The sequence below is a fragment of the Squalius cephalus genome (assembly GCF_949319135.1).
Source record: "Squalius cephalus genome assembly, chromosome: 13".
Lineage (NCBI taxonomy): Eukaryota > Metazoa > Chordata > Actinopteri > Cypriniformes > Leuciscidae > Squalius > Squalius cephalus.
In genome coordinates, this window is record NC_137134.1 from 6,088,376 (window position 1) to 6,112,690 (window position 24,315).

General features: G+C 41.9%; 1 protein-coding gene across 2 annotated transcripts in view; it reads right to left on the minus strand.

The window, feature by feature from the left end:
• The window catches only part of klc4 (kinesin light chain 4), a 46,960-nt gene that overhangs the window by 9,651 nt on the left and 12,994 nt on the right, over positions 1-24,315 (minus strand). For both annotated transcript variants that reach the window (XM_079889670.1, XM_079889671.1), the window contains exons 2-13: positions 23,498-23,768; positions 21,471-21,701; positions 19,391-19,460; positions 18,314-18,542; positions 16,846-16,933; positions 16,025-16,126; positions 14,972-15,145; positions 14,631-14,730; positions 13,110-13,159; positions 4,535-4,602; positions 3,959-4,067; positions 3,750-3,869 (exon numbers count right to left, since the gene is read on the minus strand). In XM_079889670.1, the coding sequence (XP_079745796.1) occupies positions 3,750-3,869; positions 3,959-4,067; positions 4,535-4,602; positions 13,110-13,159; positions 14,631-14,730; positions 14,972-15,145; positions 16,025-16,126; positions 16,846-16,933; positions 18,314-18,542; positions 19,391-19,460; positions 21,471-21,701; positions 23,498-23,746 (1,590 nt within the window). In that variant the 5' untranslated portion in view covers positions 23,747-23,768. The remainder of the gene's footprint in view (positions 1-3,749; positions 3,870-3,958; positions 4,068-4,534; positions 4,603-13,109; positions 13,160-14,630; positions 14,731-14,971; positions 15,146-16,024; positions 16,127-16,845; positions 16,934-18,313; positions 18,543-19,390; positions 19,461-21,470; positions 21,702-23,497; positions 23,769-24,315) is intronic.

Below are 24,315 nucleotides of genomic sequence, written 5' to 3' on the forward strand. Positions count from 1 at the left end.
AGAGACATTCAGGTCTTTAAATATCTTAAAGTCCCCCTGTAGTCAATCATTTTATCCCTTAAAACTCATCTTTGATCACCAGAATGACATATTTAAGCGTTTTTTCCTTGAAAATAAATTCTTCATGCCTTAAAATATCTTGAATATAACTCGACACCCTTGCCTCATTTAGTATGCGCGGTTCTATGAATATGCAAATGAGCCCCGCCTCCACTCACTCACTCAGCTCAGAGATCCACTGGTTGACGATCACACGTTGATCTGATTGGTTACAAGGTAGTTTGTGACGTCAGAAACACCAGCGATTTCAAAGCGTGTTTTTGAGACTGTCTTTGGTTCACTGCAGTTTTAAGGAGGAAATACTCACCAATGCTGTCGACTTATGAACTTACACATGGTTTGTCTTAAAGCATATTAAAAACACCACATAGACGTATAAACTACATTAAAAGCTGGATTTTCACCACAGGGGGACTTTAAGCAGGACTGAACCAGCAATAACGTCTGTTACAGTGATTTTACCATGGTAAAGGGATGAGCTTAAGACGCAAACACCCAAAAAACCTCCTTACGTCTGGAATACGACCGTTACATGCGCTCAGTTTTACATTTTGAACTTCTGTTTTATAATCACAGACGTTTAATTGTATGGTAGGTTAAATATAGCTTTGCAGTAGCTGCTGGTCATGGTTGAGCATCAGAACATTAGTAATGTGATATTAGTGTCAGTGGTCAGGGTTTTGTGGGTAAGGAGACGATGACTGCTAACTGGAGAGTATCACGTATCACTGATGTCACACAGGATATGACATCAGCAGGGGACGACAGCCACGCTGAAGAGACTGCAGTGCAGCACTGACCGTCACAGGCTACACCAGCTGTTAAAGTGACAGCAAACACGGCTAAAATTAAGATATAATGTGTGTGTTTTATAGGGTTGTTGTATTTAACAGAGGCGGACAGAGTACACAGCTACATTACTTGAGTAAAAGTACAGATACCCCTTGCTAAATTTTACTCAAGTACAAGTAAAAGTACTACAGTCAGATGTCTACTTAAGTAAAAGTACTAAAGTACTTGTTTGTAAAAGTACTTGAGTATCAAGTTTACATTTTCTAAATATTGCATTACTACTGCCACAGTGCTTACATTGGTAAACACAGCAAACACTTGAAGCGAAAACTATCATTAACTTGTTCAGAAAATTGAAATATTCTGGCAAGGTGGGGCCACGGCTTGGCACATGATGAAGACGCAGCAGGTCCATCCCGGGATGCGATATTTTTTTCCCCAGGATGGTAGGGGAAAACTCATGAATATTCATTAGGGAAGTCATCCCTGATTGGTCTAATGACCTACCCCTAACCCCACCCCTAAACCTACCCGTCACTGGGGGTCTTATGACCTACCCCTAACCCCACCCCTAAACCTACCCGTCACTGGGGTTAAGACCAATCAGGGATGACTTCCCTAATGAATATTCATGAGTCTTCCCCTACCATCCTGGGAAAAAAATATCGCTCCCGGGATGGACCTTCATCCATTGTTTCGTCCATGGTTTTGTCTCTTATCTAAATCTGACCATGGAGTTGACTTTGGCGGAAAGCTGAAGGTGATTGCTGATAGGCTGTCCCAATCAGTGGCGCCTGCACAATCCAATCACATTTGAGAGGGTTTCCGAGATGTTTATTTTTTCCTTTTTTTTTTTTTTTTAGAAGAAGTAACGGGTACTCACGGTTATGGATAGAAATGTAGTGGAGTAAAGAGTACAATATTTGCCTCTCAAACGTACTTGAGTAAAGTCATGAGTACTCCCCAAAAATGATACTCAAGTAAAGTACAGATCCCTCAAAATTGTACTTAAGTACTGTACTCAAGTAAATGTACTCCGTTACTGTCCGGCTCTGGTATTTAATAATCTACATAATGGCTTATAATTCATATTTAATCCAATAATCAAAATAATCAGACCTACGCAGAGTAAAACTCACACAAAAATGTTAAATTCTGCTTTCTTAAGGCCCGTTCACACTAAGAACGATAAGTATAAAGACACCTATAGTGATTACTATATTAGCATCCACACCAACGCACAGAATCACTCTGTTTAATGTGAGTATGTGCTGCAGTTTTGTCGTCTGCCGCTTTAAATGCTCGAGCTCGTCACAGCAGGATGGATTCTGATTGGCTGTCCATGTTTTCATCGTTCATCAGCTGGAAAAAATCGTTCTGAAAGTGATTCCAACGATGTTGTTTCTCTGTGCTGTTATCGTTATAGTTGTATTCTTTTACGTTAAGAATGATTTTTAGAATTATATCTTTATCGTTATCATTATAGTTATCGTATTTGGTGTGAACGGGCTTTTAGGAGATAAAACTCATCACACCAACATGAATGTTCTGCACGAAAATTAGTTACGATGCTCGCGTCTCATTTATCTGTTCAGACAGATGTGAGCGAACGCTTTTGAGAGTGAAATGCTTTTTTGCAAGGAATCGCAATGTTTTTTCGAGGAATGCAAAAGTTTTGCAAACAAATGCAATTTGGGGAATGCAGTAGTTTTGGCGAGAGAAAGCAAATGTTCTGCAAGCAAACGCAGTGTTTCTCGGGGGAATGCAACAGTTTTGTGAGAGAACGCAAATGTTTTGCGAGTGAAAAGTTGTTTTGCAAGCAAACACAATGTTTCTATTGAAGAATGCAATAGTTTTGCGAGCAAATGCTATTTTTCTCAAGGGAATGCAATCGTTTTGTGAGAATGCAAATATTTTGCGAGAGAACGTAATTTTTCACGGGGGAACACAAAAGTTTTGCGAGAGAACACATGCAAGCAAACGCATTGTGTTTTTTTTTGAGGAATGCAATAGTTTTGTGAGAATGCAAATGTTTTGCGAGAGAAAGTAATTTTTCTCGGGGATTGCAATAGTTTTGCAAGCGAACGCAATGTTTTGTGAGCTAACTAAATCTTTACGGGGAACGCAATAATTTTGCGAAAGAATGCAAACGTTTTGTGAGCAAAGGCAATTTTACTCAGGGATCGCAATAGTTTTGCGAGCGAACTCAATGTTATTTTGAGGAATGCAAATGTTTTGCGAGTGAACTCAATTTTTCACGGGGGGAACGCAATAGTTTTGTGAAAGAACGCAAACGTTTTGTCCGGAAACGCAGTGTTTCTCGGGGGAATGCAACAGTTTTGTGAGAGAACGCAAATGTTTTGCGAGTGAAAAGTTGTTTTGCAAGCAAACGCAATGTTTCTATTGAGGAATGCAATAATTTTGCGAGCAAATGCTATTTTTCTCAAGGGAACACAATCGTATTGTGAGAATGCAAATGTTTAGCGAGAGAATGTAATTTTTCATGGTGGAACACAATAGTTTTGCGAGAGAACACATGCAAGCAAACGCAATGTTTTTTTTTTTTGAGGAATGCAATAGTTTTGTGAGAATGCAAATGTTTTGCGAGAGAACAAATGTTTTGCAAGAGAAAGTAATTTTTCTCGGGGATTGCAATAGTTTTGCGAGCGAACGCAATGGTTTTTTGAGGAATGCAATATTTTTGCGAGTAAACAAAATTTTTCACGGGGGGAACGCAATAGTTTTGCGAAAGAACGCAAACATTTATCAGGGGAACGCAATGCTTTTTCAAGCAAATGCAAAAATACTAAAATATAAATTTTCCTTCCATCTCATATTTTCTCTGTCACCATGTTCCCTGACAGGCTCTGTAAGTGATAAAGATGTTATTCCCTCACCCCATTCCACTCCACACTGCCCTCCTCTCCGGCTTCATTGCTGCAGTCGTACTTCACACTGGAGATCGATGCAGTGCTCCTCCGCCTCTCTCCATCTCTCTGAGGGTCCACTGCCGCTCCCTGACACACACACACACACACACACACACGCGTTACAAAGACATCATGTTTCCCACCATGCATCAGTAGAGTGATTATAGAAGTTGCACCTGTCTGCGGGACCTCATGGCACACTCCTCAAGGGTCTCGGCCGCCTCCAGTTTACCCTGTTTACGGTACAGGGCGCCCAAGTTCCTCAGCGTGGTGTTTACTGTGGGGCTGTGCAAGAAAACACACACATGAACACTAGTATCACTTTCATGTGTGTCATCAAATTTAATCAGCAGCAGCAAAAACATTGGTCATTTATTTTTGGTTAGTTTTATTAAGTCCATAAAGTGTTGCAGTATTATTTAATTGTTTTGCACAGTGTTTGCACAGTCCTTGTAAACTTGTATCAGAGTAACTTCCCCTCCCTGCACCAACATCTATTCTCTGAGGGCTATAACCTGTCACTCACATCACATCCACCAATAGCAAACCACAACCATCCAATCACTTCCACACGGACAAAATCAAGCCCCGCCCACATTTGTTCTTGTTCCAGAAGCGTTTCACTCAGATATACGTCACAATAGGGTAGAAAAGACTATTGCTGTTTCCGTTAAATGCTGACTTTTCTGCTAAATGAAAGGCAGAAAACTGATTTAGCAGTGAGGCAAGTAACTGTGGCAGATTTTTCTCACCTGTTCACCTTGCAGGCTTTGTACCAGCCACCATATTCTCCATAATGATTCCCATCTGCCAGCTTTCCCTGTAAGAAAGAAGAGGAGGAAAACACACAGACACACACACAGAGAGAGAGAGAGAGAGAGAGAGAGAGAGAGAGAGAGAGAGAGAGAGAGAGAGAGAGAGAGAGAGAGAGAGAGAGAAAGTGAAGTTTCAAAATCTTCTCAGCTGTCAATCATCCAGACAGGTTTGCAGTGAGGGAAACTATGTTTACTGTACATAAACATGCAGTGGGTATAGATAGTCACAACCTCCTTTCAAAATATTTACAGTACTTTTAAAAGAACAAGTTGTGGAAAGAAATCTGTAGACAATATGTCTGGCACAACCCCAATACAATAAATCTTACCAGCCAAAGAACATCGTACAATGGCAGCGTCCTGTTGTGAGGATGTTTCTTTTGGAGCACTTGTCGGGAAGGACAATGCAAAATTTTGACAGACTGAGGAGAACCTGCAGCCCTATATTACCAGTGTGTCCTACAGCCCAGTAACCCTGAGCAGACCAGCACAGCCATACAGCGGCTGAAGGGCTTTCTCTAGTGGTCCAGTCCGGGGGTTTCAATGGTTTAGATGCCACATATCCCATATATGATACTTCTCATGTGAGGGACTATCCTAAAAATAATATTTTTTATGTATAAATACCCAGTGTATACTGTGCAAAACTAGATGTACCGCATCGCGGTACAAAATATGACCGCCGCTCAGGCCTGCACTGGCTTTCCACAAAAATAAATGACGTGGAGTAATTTGGCTGTATTGCGTGTTTATGTATATACCTATAAAAAGTAATAGTATGTGCATGTCTGTCTGTGTGTGTGTGTGTGTGTGTGTGTGTGTGTGTGTGTGTTTGTGTATGTGTGTGTCTGTGTGTGTGTGTGTGTGTGTGTGTGTGTGTGTGTCTGTGCGTGTATGTATGTGTGCGCGTGTGTGTTTGTGTGTCTGTGCATGTGGATTTGTATGTGTGTATGGGTGTGTGTCTGTGCGTGTGGATGTCAGTGTGTGTGCATGCTTGCATTTGTTTGTATTCCTGCATGTGTGTGTGTGACAGTATCATCCTAAACCAGCAACCCTTCGCTCAACAGCACCATCTACAGGCCGATGAGTGTACAGTCACTAAATGTGCACATAAATGAATTTATTTTATACCCCCCCCCCCCCCCCATGGATGAAATTCTACAAAACTTAGCAGAGGATACCCCCAGAGGATGTCAAGTTAATCATACACATGAAATATGGTGCAGTTCTGAACATCTCCACTGAAGATAGGGGCGATAAAAACAGAATAATATTGCATTTTCATTTTTTATGGGAGGGGCGCAAATCACAAATGACTGATTATGGGCTAGGTTGATGTGGGCCCTTAAGAGTGGGCCCTACATACCATAAAAAATTTCTTCATCCTCGGTGCCACGGTTCAGGTAGTTATTTAGGAAAAACTGCATTTTTTGGGGTTTGGGGGGGCCCAGCGCGGGGGGGGAGTGGCCCCCGGGGACCAAACGAAATTTTTCTGTAAAAGTCTAGTAGACCAACATACCATAAAAATTTCTTCATCCTCGGTGCCACGGTTCAGGTAGTTATTTAGGAAAAACTGCATTTTTTGGGGTTTGGGGGGGCCCAGCGCAGGGGGGGAGTGGCCCGCGGGGACCAAACGAAATTTTTCCTTAGAAGTCTAGTGGGGCTACATGCCCACCAAATTTCATGTTCCCCGGTGTTTCGGTGTCCCTGGTATCGTTGACGAAAAATTTACGGGGGCCCCAGCGCGGGGGGGGGGGGGGGGAAGTGGCCCCCGGGGGCCAAACGAAATTTTTCCGTAGAAGTCTAGTGGGGCTACATGCCCACCAAATTTCATGTTCCCCGGTGTTTCGGTGTCCCTGGTATCGTTGACGGAAAATTTACGGGGGCCCCAGCGCGGGGGGGGAAGTGGCCCCCGGGGACCAAACGAAATTTTTTCGTAAAAGTCTAGTAGACCAACATACCATAAAATTTTTTTCATCTTCGGTGCCACGGTTCAGGTAGTTATTTAGGAAAAACTGAATTTTTTTGGGTTTGGGGGGGCCCAGCGCGGGGGGGGGGAGTGGCCCCCAGGGACCAAACGAAATTTTTCCTTAGAAGTCTAGTGGGGCTACATGCCCACCAAATTTCATGTTCCCCGGTGCTTCGGTGTCCCTGGTATCGTTGACGAAAAATTTACGGGGGCCCCAGCGCAGGGGGGGAAGTGGCCCCCGGGGACCAAACGAAATTTTTCCGTAAAAGTCTAGTAGACCAACATACCATAAAAATTTCTTCATCCTCGGTGCCACGGTTCAGGTAGTTATTTAGGAAAAACTGCATTTTTTGGGGTTTGGGGGGGCCCAGCGCGGGGGGGGAGTGGCCCCCGGGGACCAAACGAAATTTTTCCTTAGAAGTCTAGTGGGGCTGCATGCCCACCAAATTTCATGTTCCCCGGTGCTTCGGTGTCCCTGGTATCGTTGACGAAAAATTTACGGGGGCCCCAGCGCGGGGGGGGGGGAAGTGGCCCCGGGGACCAAACGAAATTTTTCTGTAAAAGTCTAGTAGACCAACATACCATAAAAATTTCTTCATCCTCGGTGCCACGGTTCAGGTAGTTATTTAGGAAAAACTGCATTTTTTGGGGTTTGGGGGGGCCCAGCGCGGGGGGGGGGGGTGGCCCCCGGGGACCAAACGAAATTTTTCCTTAGAAGTCTAGTGGGGCTACATGCCCACCAAATTTCATGTTCCCCGGTGCTTCGGTGTCCCTGGTATCGTTGACGAAAAATTTACGGGGGCCCCAGCGCGGGGGGGGAAGTGGCCCCCGGGGACCAAACGAAATTTTTCCGTAAAAGTCTAGTAGACCAACATACCATAACAATTTCTTCATCCTCGGTGCCACGGTTCAGGTAGTTATTTAGGAAAAACTGCCTTTTTTGGGGTTTGGGGGGCCCAGCGAGGGGGGGGAGTGGCCCCCGGGGACCAAACGAAATTTTTCCTTAGAAGTCTAGTGGGGCTACATGCCCACCAAATTTCATGTTCCCCGGTGCTTCGGTGTCCCTGGTATCGTTGACGAAAAATTTACGGGGGCCCCAGCGCGGGGGGGAGGAAGTGGCCCCCGGGGACCAAACGAAATTTTTCCGTAAAAGTCTAGTAGACCAACATACCATAAAAATTTCTTCATCCTCGGTGCCACGGTTCAGGTAGTTATTTAGGAAAAACTGCATTTTTTGGGGTTTGGGGGGGCCCAGCGCGGGGGGGGGAGTGGCCCCCGGGGACCAAACGAAATTTTTCCTTAGAAGTCTAGTGGGGCTACATGCCCACCAAATTTCATGTTCCCCGGTGCTTCGGTGTCCCTGGTATCGTTGACGAAAAATTTACGGGGGCCCCAGCGCGGGGGGGGAAGTGGCCCCCGGGGACCAAACGAAATTTTTCCGTAAAAGTCTAGTAGACCAACATACCATAAAAATTTCTTCATCCTCGGTGCCACGGTTCAGGTAGTTATTTAGGAAAAACTGCATTTTTTGGGGTTTGGGGGGGCCCAGCGCGGGGGGGGAGTGGCCCCCGGGGACCAAACGAAATTTTTCCTTAGAAGTCTAGTGGGGCTACATGCCCACCAAATTTCATGTTCCCCGGTGCTTCGGTGTCCCTGGTATCGTTGACGAAAAATTTACGGGGGCCCCAGCGCGGGGGGGGAAGTGGCCCCCGGGGACCAAACGAAATTTTTCCGTAAAAGTCTAGTAGACCAACATACCATAAAAATTTCTTCATCCTCGGTGCCACGGTTCAGGTAGTTATTTAGGAAAAACTGCATTTTTTGGTGTTTGGGGGGGCCCAGCGCGGGGGGGGAGTGGCCCCCGGGGACCAAACGAAATTTTTCCTTAGAAGTCTAGTGGGGCTACATGCCCACCAAATTTCATGTTCCCCGGTGCTTCGGTGTCCCTGGTATCGTTGACGAAAAATTCAGTAAGGTGACGGAAAAAACAAAAAAACAAAACTTTGACAATCCCTATATGACCGCTTTCGCTAGCTACGCTAGCGGCGGTCATAATAAATATTATAAATAAGTGTAGAATATTATTTGTAAAATATTTATAATATTTATAATAAATTGTTTTTTTCTACTCACTATAGTACTGTAATTAATTATTTATTTGAATCTAATTATTTCTTTTCTAATTAAACTTTTGTAATCAATTTTAATATATTTTATTCATTAATATATTTTTTCTTTTAATCTAATGTTTATTTATTTTATTAATTTATCTATAAAATTAGTATTTTAATCTATTTTTTATTTATTTTAATCTTCTTTTATTATTTATTTATTTTAATAAATTTATTTATGTTAATCACAATCTTATTATTTATTTATTTTTTACTTTTCTTTTTACATTGTTTTTTTTAAAAAACATTTCCATGCACCAACTAGCAATTCCTTGTGTAGTTTTAAAACCCTGGTCTTGTCAGAGCCGGATTGGGGGGGGGGGGGGGGGGGATATTGTGTGTTACTGTGTGTAAAGTGTGAAACTAGAATTGTGTGTTCCCTTTCGAATGGGAACTCTTGCTGCGTCCCCTGGAGGGCGCTATGGGGAATGCCTTCAGCATGACCGGTGTCTGAAGCATGAGTCAAAACACGACAATGAACTTGACAGCTGATGACGTAACTACAGGTGAGACTCTGAGTATAAAAGGGCACCAGTGAAAAACATCATCCTCTTTCTTGTCTTCAGGAGTCTGTTTGTTTGAACGTGCGTCTCAAGGCGATTGAAATGGCTACCAAAAGTGCTAAGGGATTTAAAAAGTGTGCGCTGTCTGACACCTCATGACACATGTGAGGAGCATGCACGCTCAGTCCTTGATGGGGCTATGTGTGTTCATTATTAGAGATTCTCAATGAAGAAACTCCGCTCTTGTTTGTCCCTTTTCTCGAGGGAATTGGGACAATCACTTGTGCCTCGCGGTTCAGGACCTGCTGTGGCCGAGGCGAGTTAGGGACTGAAATCGTGGGGCTTGCAGACGGAGCTGGCTGATGAATTCGAGAAAGGCATGGATATTTCACATTGTTCGGCAGCTGACGAGTTGCTGGATCAGGATGGTGTTATCGCTCACATCGTCTGATCCAGCAGCGAGCACACTCGAGCCAAGGTGAGCAGGACGAGACTGTTGAGCACCATGAGGTGTCTGTGCATTCTCAGCCTGCCTGACCCACACACGACGAGCTGTGGGATGTTATGTCCTGCGATACTGACAGATTAGATCTGCCGTGGGAACGCAAGCAGTGTCAGTTCGCTCGCAGTTGTTTGGGTTTGCTGTTTCGGTTACACTTTATTTTAAGATGACATTGTTACAGTGTAATTATACATTTAAGCACCAAGTAATATTAATTAACAACATGTACTTACTATAGGGTTAAGGTATGACTAGAGTTTGGTTGAGGGTTAGTTGCATGTAATTATGCATAATTTACTTTGATTACTTAAAGCGACATAACCGCTCAGCTCAAACGAGCCTACCCTTTCTCCCAGATCTCCATGCTGAGGTGGAGAGATCTTAGAGAAAGTCTTTTTCTGCCCATATGCGGGAAACACGGTTATGTGTCGATGCCTACGATCACAGAGACGCTGGCTAGCTATCTCTCGATGGGTGAGGCATCCACACTGAATCTTCCCTATTTGGCTTCCGAACTTCTTGGTACAACGGTTGAGGCGGTAGTCGGGAAGGTGAAGGCGCGCTCCACAGCTTTTAAGATCTTCATACCATACTGTTCCAGGTCTTCCCCTCAAGCCTCTTAGGGGTCTGACTTGTCCCGGTTCGAGGATCGCAGACTTAATCAGAAGGCGAGCGCTACCTCTCGTGTTCCCCCTTCTTCGGGGGGTAGAGCACGGAGGAGGCGTGACGCTAAAGGGAGAAGAAAATATCTCAGGGAAGTGATCCAGAGTAAACGTGCAGTGTTCCAGGGTCCCAGAGGGTTCCTTCCCCACCTCCCCCCTACCATTCCCTGACTGAGGTCAGTAGGGGTGTGTTAGAGGCTCTGACACATGTTTACACCAGCCCCCTGAAGCTGGACCTATGATGTTTTTAAAATCAACATCTGCACATGTGGGTTGTTGTGAATATGTTGTTTGGTGCCTGGTGGTTTACTGAGCTGTTAGGCTCCCTCTCTGAGCCTTCTTGGTTAATGCCTGTTCTATGGAGCGTTGTTAGGCCTCCTCTTGCTATAGAGAGTCACTTTATAGAGGCCTCTGCTCCTCAGAGCCCTGCCTAGATAGCTATATCAAGTAGTTAGGCTTTTTAGTAGCCTCCTTGGTAAGCTGTCCTGGGGGTTGGATGTAGTTAGGCCTCCTCTCACTTTAGATAGTCGTCATGCTGAGGCCTCCGTTCTCAGAGCTCGACCAGGCGGTAGACTCAGAGTCGTTAGGTTCCCCCTGAGCCTCCTTGGTTACTGTCTGTTCTATGAAGCATTGTTAGGCCTCCTCTCGCTATAGAGTTGATTTGTTGAGGCCTCCACTCCTCGAAGCTCCCCCTGGATAGCAATGTCAAGTAGTTAGGCTCTCTGTGAGCCTCCTTGGTATGATATACTTGGTGTTGGATGTAGTTAGGCCTCCACTCACTTTTGAGAGTCGTCATGTTGAGGCCTCCATCCTCAGAGCACGATTAGGCTCTCCTTGTTTGTGTTAGGAAGCTCCTCTGCCTTCCATTCCGATGAGCCTTGGGAGCTGTCCTGAGTGTTGGGCGTTGTTAGGCCTCCTCTCATTTGAGAGTCTCTACAGCCTCCACCACTAGAGCTCGACCAGGCAGTACTGCCAAGTTGTTAGGCTTTCTTTGAGCCTCCTTACCTATTGCCTCTACAGAGGAGTGGTGTTAGGCTTCCTCTCGCTTAGAGAGTTTCGGCTGAGGCCTCCACTCCTCAGAGCTCCGCCTGGGGCAGCAGTATCAAGATGTTAGGCACTCTGGGCACCTCCTTGCTAGCTATTCTTACCGTAGGACGTGGCAGGCCTCCTCTTGTTTGAGAACTCCAGTTGAGGCTTCAATCCTTAGAGCTTGATTGGGTAGTAGTACTGATTTGTTAGGCTCCCTTTTATCCTCCTTGGCTACTGCTTTTATTTAGAGCATTTCCAGGTCTTCTCTTTAAAGAATGTTTTCCTAGGTCTCTGATCCTCCAGAGCTCTGCTTCCAATTCTCTAGTCGCTAGTCTCTTTTCAGCCTCCTTGTAAGCTACCCTGAGTGTAGAGCGCTGTTAGGCCTCCTCTCGTTTCAGAGAGTCGTCTTGCTTAGGCCTTCGTTTTTAGAGCTAAGTTATGCCGTAGCACTGAGTTGCTGGCTCTCTGCGTGAGTCTCCTTGGTGCCCCTAGGTGGTTTGGGACAGGCCTCCGTCCTCAGAGTCTGCTAGGGACCAAACTGTTAGGTTCTCTGCGAGCCTCCTTGGTTACTGCTTGAAAATGGAGCACTATTTGGCTCCCCTGAACTCCCCCTGCTATTATTATAGGCATAGGATGCAGTGTTGAGGCCTTCATCCCTAGAGCTCCGGCAGGTAGCATGGTATCTCTCCGCGAGCCTCCCTGGCCACTCCCTTAAAGCGGTGTGTTGTTAGGCCTCCTCTCCTTATAAGAGTAATTGTAGGCCTCTGCTCTGCAGAGCTTCGCCTGACCAACTAGATCAAGTTGCTAGGCACTTCAGGGGTTCCTTGATAGCTGTTCCTCTTAGGGTGTGGTTAGGCCTCCTCTCGCTTTGAGAGGCCTCCGCCCTCAGAGTTTCTGTCTAACAATAGTTCGAGTGGTCAGGCCTCCTTGGAAACTGGCCCGGGCAGAGAGCGTAGTTAGGCCTCCTCCATTCGTCCTGTTGAGGCCTCCATTTTCGAGAAGCTCCAATCTATGATGATATTCCCTTAAAGGTGTTCCTATGAATACCAAGCTCTTGGGCTTTCCTAGCTCGGACTCTGGCCGTAGGGAATTAGCCGCTGACATGTACCTTGGGATGGGGACTCCTTTGAGTCTTTGACTTATGTCAACCATTAGGCACTCATCTCTCAGCATGGCGCCGTGGGTATTCAAGCTCCCCATAGCGCCCTCTAGGGGACGCAGCACGAGTTCCCATCCGAAAGGGAACGTCTAAGGTTATGCATATAACCATGGTTCTTTGAGAAGGGGAACGATACGCTGTGTCCCTTTGCCATGCTTCAGGTACTCCTGCACACGTCTCCCTCAGACAAGAAGTGGATGACGTATTTCACAGGTGCCCTTTTATTCTCACAGTCTCACCTGTAGTTACGTCATCAGCTGCCGCCTGCTAATGTCAAGTTTATTGTTATGTTTAGACTCATGCTTCAGACACCGGTCAAGCCAGATGAATTCCCCATAGCACCCTCTAGATGACGTAGCGGCTCGTTCCCCTTCTCAGGGAACCATAGTTACATGCAAGCAACAGAAGGTGACTATTTTGTGTGTGGTGACTTTCTATACCCACTATATCAGCCACCCACATGAGCATATCAGTATTGCACACACACACACACACACACACACACACACAAACCTACTTTGCTTTCTTCTCGTTCCTCAGCGTGCATCCAGATGGGTTTATTTTCAGCTGTAGACACAGAGAAACAGTGTTCTGCTACTGTAGTCGGCCATTACCAAACATACTACGGCAAAATCAGAAACAGTTTCTGCCAAATAATATAGTTACCAATTTTATTGTTACTACTGTAAAATCATTATCATAGATTTTGCAAAACTTGCCAGGGTATTGCTGTGCTATGATATTCTGATCTCTAGATACGACTCATTCAATTTTAGATTTAGGTTACAAATGTAGATGTTTCATAGTTAAGTTTAATACTTGTTCAGATCACTACCCGTATAGGATCTAACAATAATTGTAGTAACTAATTTATTAAAGTTCTGTCATGTACATGAACATGCACTAAAAATGTAAAATTCACAAAAATAAATTTAGCATGAACCCAGCTAACAACATTATGTTCTAAGAACGTTTTACTAGCGTTCCCATTAAGGTATAAAACATTTATTACTGAAGATTCCCTGAATGTTCTCAACATAAATGTTTTAAAGACGGTTTTTTTTTTAAGGGAACCCTGTTAAGGGAACATTTAATTTGATCATTCTTCAAACATTATATGAACATTACTTCTGCATGTTTGCTGAATGTTCTGAACATAGTACAAAGTAGTAACATTAAAAAAAAACGTTTGATGAACGTTTGATATCATTTAAATAACGTTTTGTGCTGAGGTTAGCTAAAGTCCTGAAAACGTTCCCTGTTAGCTGGGAACATGTGAAACAGAAGATATAGAGAAATCAAGAAAATAATCAAGTTGATTTATTGGAATGAAGTGCAAAATCAACATAAAAATGATTAACAAAATCAAACAGACAAATCGGCCTGTTCTGAAAAAATAATCAGTCTTTCACATTAAAAAAAAAAACAACATAAAATAATAATGACAATAAATGATATTTTGAAAAGAAAAGAAAGTGATAGATGAATGACTGTTTTATACAGAAAACTCAAAAATGTAAAACTTCCAAGAAGCAAACGAGAGGGAAATCACACATACAAACCATCTGTTGAGTTGTTCGTACACTAAGATCTTCGCACTTCTGCTTTCACATTTATTTTTTAAACATTCACATTGAGTATTTTGCTTGGCACAGGCAAGCAGTTCACTAATATAGCGTTTATATTTGAAAGACATTTCATCTTCACAGAAAAAAATAAATAAATAAATGGCAAGACCAATATTCATAACATTTCCTCCCCCAAACCCCGATGTCTCCAGTAAGAAGTGTGAATTAATCCTATATGTTCATGCTGCTAAAAAGATGTTTTATTGGTTGTGCTTGCTGCCGGATTTCAGTGAAATCCACGGCTGTAAACCACAGCTCAGATGTGCAGAAGGGTCACGATATGCTGAGGTCATCATTTTCTATCATTCAGCAATGACAATAGTTCAGGTTTATAATGTCGCCATAGTAAGAAAGCATGCAGTCTGTCAGCTAATGAATAATGAAGTGCCATGATCAAGCAATCATCGTACCATCTACAGATCCGAACTCTTTCTCATGGGCGCGCGTCAGGATCTCTTTGTAGAGAATCTCAGCTTCCTTGTACTTGCCCTGTTTCAGATAGCATGAAGCCTGCAGGGGAAATATAAAACTGGTCAACAACTATGGCATGCACTTAAATTAAAATATAAGACGTAGGATGTTTGAAGAATCTTACAGAGCCCAAACTTTTAAACAGTAGTGTATAGGTATATCATATATATAGTGTAATTTGAACTGTCTTTTTCTCTCTTTTTTAATGTTTTACATTACAAATAGATCTCTGAACAATGAGTGAGGGTTTGAATTCAAGATGAGTGCTGATTATATTCACCAGGTTGTTTTTGGTCTTGGCAACATTCGGGTCATCAGGTCCGAGTCTTTTCTCGTAGATATCGAGAGCCCTGCAGTAATAATACTCCACCTCCTCATACTTCCCCTGATTCTGACAGAGCAGGGCCAGGTTATTCAGCTGCTTGGCCACGTCCGGGTGGTCCCGTCCCAACACCTGAGCAACGAAAGAGAGTGACATAATTAAAGCCCCGATATACATACTTCAAGCGAAACCAAAGATCGAACTGTTGTTATTTCGAAACAAAATCATGACAAAACGAAGTTTGTTTCAGGAGTTGGAAACAGCTTGACTTTCTGGAAAGGTTCGCTCTGGCTGGTAAACACCTTCAAACTCCCATTGGTCAGTGGTGATGATGTAATAGGTGGGTGTGGTTCTGAGGTTCCGCCTTCTTTGAGGTGAAAATCTCTGGTTAATTTCTTCTGTTCAGTCAGTCGAGGTCAGACGCGTGTAAAAACACACTGAATTGCCGAGCTGGTTCAAACATATCCACATCGCTATGATCAGATGCTTTCTGAACTGTTTTCTCACTGCTGTCACTCAGTGTTAGTGATGCTCGATATATCGGCCACCCTATCGGTATCGGCCGATATATGTTCAGTTTTAATGTTATCGTTATCGGCCCAATAAGAAAATGGCCGATATATTAAATCCGATAAATAATGTATTATTTCCTTCAGCTGAGGCACTTCAGATGCGCACTTGTTCACCATGATGGTTTTGGTATAAACATGATTATAATTGTGCGCTTGGGGTGAGACTTTTGTTTTTGTAATCAGGCTCTCAAAAATGATCAAAAAAATTTGGATTTAGATTTATCAGCCAATATATCGGTTATCGGATTTCAAATATAAAGATTTATCGGTTATCGGTATCGGCCTAAATGTTCATATCGGTGCATCCCTACTCGCCGTGAGTATATTGGGGCCTTTACAATATGACTAACAAGTCAGAGTTTATTTAAATATCATCTAAATCAATTGAGAAAAGAGGCTTTTGTACCCCAACGAACAGGCCAAGCATTTGTGCTAGTACCTTCTCTCTGATCTCCAAGGCTCTCTTGCACAGCGGTTCTGCTTCCTTGTATTTTCCTCTCTTTCCATACAAGACCGCCAGGTTGTTGAGGGTGGCCGCCACCTGGATCAGACACAGAATACACACACCGATTACCCAGCTGCCAGAAAATACTCTAAGAACATTTTGCTAACATTCCCATTGAGTTATGAAAATGTTATTTCTGAATGTTCTCTGGATGCTGTTTTTTTATTCTTGGTCATGAGAACATTTAGGGAACATTTTATTTTATTTTGCAAACATTATGGGAACAATACTTTTGAATGTTCTCTAAACATTCTGAAACAAGTAGTTTAAAACATTTCTAAACATTAAAAAAAAAACATTTGGAAAATGTTCTGAGAAATTTTTTTCTGAAAAAATAAATATAATGTTTTTGTGTTTTTTGAGAACGTTATTTAAGACCAGATGACCACAAGCACTACTATATATACATCCCTGTATTTTGAGTAATTGTTGGGGGTGATGCATTACAAAGTAATCCAAGTTATGTAATCAGATTACTTTTTCAAGTAACTAGTAAAGTAACACATTACTTTCCAATTTACAACAAAATATCGGAGTTACTTTTTCAAATAAGTAATGGAAGTTACTTTGTTTTCTCATTTATTGACTGACAGCTCTCCTGTCCTCATGTTGAGAGGAATTGTGAGTAAGTGAAGAGGCGTTGTGTGTGAACATGATGCTTATTATAGTTCTAGACTAAATGTGATCATGCATTTACTCATCTCACTTGCACAAAAACAGATTCAGTATTCAGATTCATGTTTTGAGTTACTTACAGCTGGGTGGTCATTGCCCAGGGTCTTTTCTCTGATTGACAGGGCATCATTAAGGAGATGGGCCGCTTCCTTGTATTTATTCTGGTCCCTGTGTGAAAAGAAAGACAATAAAGTCTTATTTCAAAAGGCTTATTTCTGTGGGCAAACTTCTTTTGACTAAATATATTTCCACATTAAGTAATAGAGAATTCGTTTTCCATGCCAAATTAGCAAAAATTGCTAATAGAATTGTCAGAGGCTGAAAATAATCAGGAATTTCAAAAATAAAAAAAATCTGAAATAATTTGAAATGATTGAGTAATTCCAAACACATAAACAGACTTATTTCGCACTTTACTCTGCTGAGTTGATGAAGCTGGTTAACCAGTATGACACAATTACTCACTCATTTACTCACTCTAAACCCAACAAATGACTTTATTTCTTCTATGAAAAGTTGGTTGACCAAGGAAGTCTTGCTGGTTAAAGAAAGAAAGTTCTTTCCTCATTTACTCACAATTACTCACTCATTTACTCGCTCTAAACCCAACAAATGACTTTATGTGGGGAATAATATATAATGGGGAACTGGAACTTCAATACAAATATGCAAATATGAATGTGCAAATATGTGTTGCACCCTTTCCTCAATAACAAAATCCTAACTGCTTTAAAACAAGCAGCTTTACATTAATAAACATTAAATACAGTGACAGTGTTGCTTTCAATTAGAAATTCAACTTCAATAATGTAAAGCGGCTCTCCAGTGTGTTCATGTTTTTACACACATCTGATCTCGCCTGACTGAATAGAAGAAATGAACCGGAGAAGATTTTCACCTCAAAGAAGGCGGAGCCTCAGAGTCACACCTACCTATTACATCATCACCACTGACCAATGGGAGTTTGAAGGTGTTTACTAGACAGAGCGAACTTTTCCAGAGAATTAAGCTGTTTCCAACTCCTGAAACAAACTCCAAACAAACTCTGCTTTGTTCTATGTTTGTTTTGTTCTTTGTTCCATTTTGATCGAAATGAACAGTTCGATCTTTGGTTTAGCTTGAATTTGAAAGTGTTTACCAGCCACTCTGTCAAGCTGTTTTTTAAAGGAGTTTTTAAACTCCAAACTAAATTTGTTTTGGCCTGATTTTGTTCGAAATTAGTTTGTTCGATTTTGCTTGAAATATATATCAGGGTTTTAAAAGTGTCATAACAGTTGTACATATGACTTGTGCACTAAATTGCAAGCTTTCTGAAGTAATTTAAGTCCTTCTATGTTCAATGAAAATATTGAAAAGCTTCAAATATAGCTATGTTGTCCATTGTAATGAGGCTTTTGAGTCCTGTATGATGCTTGAAAGTGCCATTTTTCAAAACGTCTCCTTTTGTGTTTCATGTAACTAAGAACATACTGGTTTGGAATGACACGAGTGTGAGTAAACAATGACTGAGATCTACTTCAACATGAGCAAACACACACACACACACACCTGTAGACCAGAGCCAGGATGTTGAGCATGGTGGCTACATCGGGATGGTCGTGTCCAGAGGTTTTCTCCAGGTCCTCCAGAGCCTGTTTGCAGAGAGGCACGGCCACCTCGTACCGGCCCTGGGCTGCGTACTGGATCACCAGGTTATGGAGGGTCCTGAGGCGGGCCGGGATCTCGTACCCCCCCTGCTGCGCGGCAGCCACCGCGGCGCTGTTGTGCTGGTGGGAGACTGAAGGGGGCGACAGAGAGACACAATGGCTGAGTTTCCATACAGAGGTGCATTAACTTATGCACAACATTTGAATAGAGCATAAAACACTTGCGAATAAAGCGCTGTTTCTATCTCATGTGTTTAAGAGAACCAAAACGTCACTTCCTGGGAAACTGGCGCAAAATATCGGTAATAAAACTTGTTGCGGCAATCGGGGCAGAATCTGTGGCTTTTTTTTCGTACATCATAAATTTATTGCGTTTCAAAGAACTCAGGCGTTTCAGAACCACCAAACCAACATTTGAGATGCTGCGATGCGATTGGTCCGCTGGTTACTCCAGTTATCCAATCACAGCCTCTGCTGAGGCGAAGTCACCTGAGGTTTCTGTTGCGCAAATGCGCATCGAGGGATTTATTCAGTAAATGTGTTTTCATCGTAGTTTGTGCGCATGTCTTCTTATCGGATAAAAAATTATACACCAATTAAGCACATACGTCTTCACATACGTCACATACGAAAAAATGGATTGTATGGTTTCTCCAGCCCTGTTCAAAATGCCATCCTTGTGGTTCACTCCACACTTTGGTAACATAACGCTGCATTGACTGTTGGGTAGTAGAGCGTAATTTCCAACGTCATTTCCAAAGAAAGCAAAGCAGATATTCCGTAAAATGAAAGAGCGCCACGGGACACACAAATCAGATCCGATCAGTGTGGACAGTCAACAATTTAGATCAGATTCCAATCAGATTTGGATTGACAGTGAACATAGCCAAAGTAAACCCTGTGACCAATAATATCTATCAAAACATATTCATAAAACACATGCCAAGGACTGTGTCATGTCATTTGTGTACTTCCTTACCCTGGTAATCTTCATCATTGGGAAACAAATCGTCCAGGGCATCTTTGGGAGCCTCACTATTTTTCTCTTCCTAAAACAAAACCAAAGAAGAAAAAAAAAACCCAGTTTGAAACCATTTTAATATTCAATTTGGCATAATTATCATTTATAATCTGTCTGTGCTGTCTTATAATGTAAATTGTATTGTGAATTTCTATAGTCAATTGCATCTCTGTCCATGCATGACTGTCTTTATAGTCTCTAAATGTTAATGGCTCCATCAATTCAGGAAGTAACAGCATGAAACATCGTTTCATGAAATATAAATGACAAGCTGGAGGCAACTGTCATTTGAACAGATAATGTCTTCAAATCCTCCCACAGCAGAAAGAGAAAAATGAAGAACATTAGTCTGGAGTAAAGGAGAGGACGTCCTGTTTGCCAGGGAGGGAATACAGTTTATTCATTCATCACACAGTAACGATGAGGCATGTCTCCTTCGTAACATCTTTATCTAGCAAAACTGAGTCATCGATCTGCGATAATAAATCAATGCTGGCTACACATCCAGGAAGAAGGACATGGCTCATCTCCCAAGAAGAGTCGGGTTACAACAGCAGAGGAGATAAGACAGAAAAGCTCCTCTGTTTTTAAACTTGTAAGTCCACTTAGAATGCAAGTCATGGTTTCTTGCACCGAAAATGTTGTCATTTAGTTTTTAATTTGATAAATGACATAGAAATGTATGAAAATAAACACAAGAGATACACGTCTCAACATATTTTCCAAATAAATTTCCAAACATAAGTCAACTTGCTTTGTTAACATAAATGGACAGACAAATGTGAATAATGACACCAGTGTTAATTAGTTTTAGCAGTTTTAGTACTTAGACTATTAGTTCACTTTCAAAAATTTTTTGCTGATAATTTACTCACCCCGATGTCATCCAAGATATCCATGTCTTTCTTTCTTCAGTCGAAAAGAAATGAAGGTTTTTGAGGAAAACATTCCAGGATTTTTCTACACAGAATGGACTTCAATGGCAGCCAACTTTACCAATGTTCAAAGAAGGTTCAAACGTCCGTCTTAATGCAGCTTCAAAGTCTCGACACGATCCCAGTCGAGAAATAAGGGTCTTATCTCGCGAAACGATCGTCATTTCCTAAAAAAAAAAAATATATATATACTTTTTAACGACAAATGCCCGTCTTGTACCATCTCTGAGATGCTCCGCGCATTGCGTCATCACATTGGAAAGGTCACGCGTCACGTCATCTAAGTTATTTGTCTGTGTACTCCGGTTCAAAAAGGCAGGAAAGGTTGAAAAATGTCATCTCATTTTCTCCTCCAACTTCAAAATCGTCCGACATCTTTGTTTTAATGTATTATTATTTTAATTTTTTTCGTGACCTTTCTAACGTGATGATGTAATACGTGGCGCATCTCAGAGATGGTACAAGACGGGCATTTGTGGTTAAAAAGTAAATACATATTTTTTTTTTTTAGGAAATGACGATCGTTTCGCGAGATAAGACCCTTATTTCTCGACTGGGATCGTGTCGAGACTTTGAAGCTGCATTGAGACGGACATTTGAACCTTCTGTGAACATTGGTAAAGTTGGCTGCCATTGAAGTCCATTCTGTGTAGAAAAATCCTGGAATGTTTTCCTCAAAAACCTTCATTTCTTTTCGACTGAAGAAAGAAAGACATGGATATCATCGGGGTGAGTAAATTATCAGCAAAAATGTTTTTGAAAGTGAACTAATCCTTTAAACTTAATGATTTGACACAGAAAGTTGAACCTGGCATCATGAACCTTCATACTGTAAAGTGTGCCTTTTCTTATATCATGAAACTCGAGAGGGCTGATGGTCCTTTACATGCAATCTGCAAGTGATCACATCATTACCACACGGCACAAGCTGATTGGCCTCCGCTGATCCTGCAGCCAATGAGATCACTGGCTCAACATTAAAATAGTCTATCAGCTATCAGAGTTCCTCTGAACCCCTCCACCTCCCCAGCTCCACCTGCCTAGATCATGAACATGATGGTATTGCTCTGTTTTTGCTGTTCATCCCCTATAGCAAGACTCACCTCTGGCGAGGTGCCATCGTCATATTTCTTGAGCTGGTTCATGAACTCCAGATGTTTCTTCTCCTCCTCCAGCTGTGCGACGCTCTGTTCACTCTTCTGCAGTTTCTGCTGAGTGTTTGCCAGCTCGTCCCTCAGCCACTGGTTCTCCTGACAGAGCCGTCGCACCTGAGCGCGCAATTTCTGTTTCTCCGACTCCACGGCATTCAGATGGCTGGACAGGGCCATCATCACCTGTACACATTATAATTACCCTTACTATAACTGTATTACTTTTAAAAGCTTACTGTCTTTTCATGCCGAGCAAATCTTAAGAAAATACATATTATATTTGTTTTAATCCTTAGTGAGCTGCCTGTCAACATTATAAGCATTATACTGTATGCGCACTCCTGATGTGAATGATGTTTCAAACAGTAAACAGCAAAATTATGCCTCATCGATATAATTTTGGCCAAAATCACATGTACCTTTCACAAACCAATAAGGCAATCCCAGAATGAAATGCGACAAGTAAAACAAATCGTCAAAGATAAAGGGAAATTTTCAGTACCGTATTTTCCATAATAATACGGTAATAATACCAATTATTTGTTTAGTGCATTTGCCACACGTCATTAGTTTCAGTTTCACTTTAAATTAATTTGTTTAAGCTTGGCATATAATAAATGTTGTTTATAATGAATGCCACTTTATTTTATGCTGTTCTGTACTGAATATTTTATTTACCGCTATTTTACATTTATCTGGAAAGCCAGAGGGAGACACCATTTTTTATTTGCTGCGCCTGCGTTGTTAGCTGATTACCCACACCTGATTATCATCGGCTCTGCTTGTTTGCGACCCTACGCTAATTAGCGCTCCTTTTTTTAGATTGTATTGGTCATTATGGAAAGGATCTGGCTGCGTCTGTTGTTTTCTTTAATTTGCGAATTATCAATAGATCAGCCGCAGAACTTTGGCGCATTTATGGGAATGCTGTCTCGTGCTAATTTGCCCTGGGGCCGTATTCACAAAGAATTTTAAGGCTAAAAGTAGCTCCTAACTGGCGAATTTAGGAGCAACTCCTAAAAATAATGGGCGTGTCACTCGTAACTTTAGGACTCCTAATTTTTTTGACTAAGAGTAATTCACGAAGCATTTTAGCCCTAAAAGTAGCACCTAAGTCTGGGACAGCTTAAAAGAAGTCGAGAGGACTCCTAACTCACTAAGACCTTCACAAACCGCTTTTTGTGGCATTTCACGTTGTGATGTTTTGAAATGCGTATGCGGCGGCTACAGGAGCTTCCAATCGCGAGGGAACAATTCTGCATTGTAGGCATAACTAGGGATGCAATAACGCCACCAACAACAACCAAAACTAGGCTACCCATTGCATGTAAACTAATTGTAACGTTTCATTGTGAATCAAATTAAAATGTTCTTCTCTTTGCAAACGTAGGCAGAGGCATATAGTGACAGATTAATTCAATAATGTTGCAAAGATATTGCATCAATCCATATGTTTCATTAGGCTACTAGGCTATTTGTTTTGCCTTACTCTTTATTCATGTAGGCTATTTATTCAGTTATTCATCATCTTCCGTCCTTCGCACTACTTGTGTAGCGCACGCATTCTCAGACCTGTCACCTGTCACTCATCATCGTAGGGGAGGTGTTTGGAATCATTCCCGCGTTACAATCATCAGCCAATCAAGGTGGTCACTTCAGTCAAGCTCGTGCATGAGTAATGACGTCATCCATAGCAACGCAGACTCACTCTTAGTTTAGGAGTTGTCATTTTTCTTTACTAAGAGTAGGTCTGAAAGGCGTTGTGAATAACTTTTAAGAGAAAACTCCTAGCTAAAATCTTTTAGTGCGATTTAGGAGTACTCCTAGTGGTAAGATAAAATGCTTTGTGAATACGGCCCCTGTTTAGTAAGTCTGGCCCCTAAGTTGTTAGTCAGTAACACATGCTAATAACAGTGCAAATTCAGTGGTATTCACTAAACCCATTCACCCGAGGACCCCATAATGGAGTCATCCCTCACCTGTGCTTCACCCAGGCCCAGCTCAATCATCTCCACTGACTTGCGCAGAAGGTTGGACTTTTCGTGAACCGAACTGGCCTCCTCATCTTTCTTTAAGCACTGGATGGTCTCCAGCAGACTGTGCAGGATGGAGTTGTGCTCGCTCTTGAGAGCTTCCAGACCCTGAATCACCAGTTTAGTGCTGGAGATGATCTCCTCCTGCGTCAGCTTCTCGAGTCGCTCCTCATGGGGGTAAACCATGGTGGACATGCTCTGATAGAGGTCAGGAGGCCTTGAAGGAAGAGGGGTATAAATGAGGTCAGGGTTTGAGGATGACATGAGGATTATTTACTGTGCACATTAAATTGCAACATACTGACTAAATCATATAGAAATGCAGCACATATGTGACAATCAGTATTAATTACCATAAAAACATACAATTCAAAAATTGCAAGAACTTTTAATCATGGCTATTATTGTTAACTAAAACTAAAACCATAAACATGTTTGATACATGAAATAAACATTAACTGAAATAAAATAGATTGTTTTAAAAAAACTTTCATTTTTCAACTAGGTAACATTTCTAATTTAGGTTCACTTAAAATAAATAAACTAACTAACTAAAACTTATAAATAAGAATACAACAAAAATACTAAAACTTTAACTAAAATTAAAGTGAAAACAAAAACATACAAATAAAATCTAATTTAAAATATTAACCAAAACTATAATAGAATATCATAACACTTCTTTCCATCAGCCAGTACTACTATATTTCTGGTACTTCTGCTGTAATGGCAAAGGTCCTAATTTTCTTTACAGAAACTAGGAG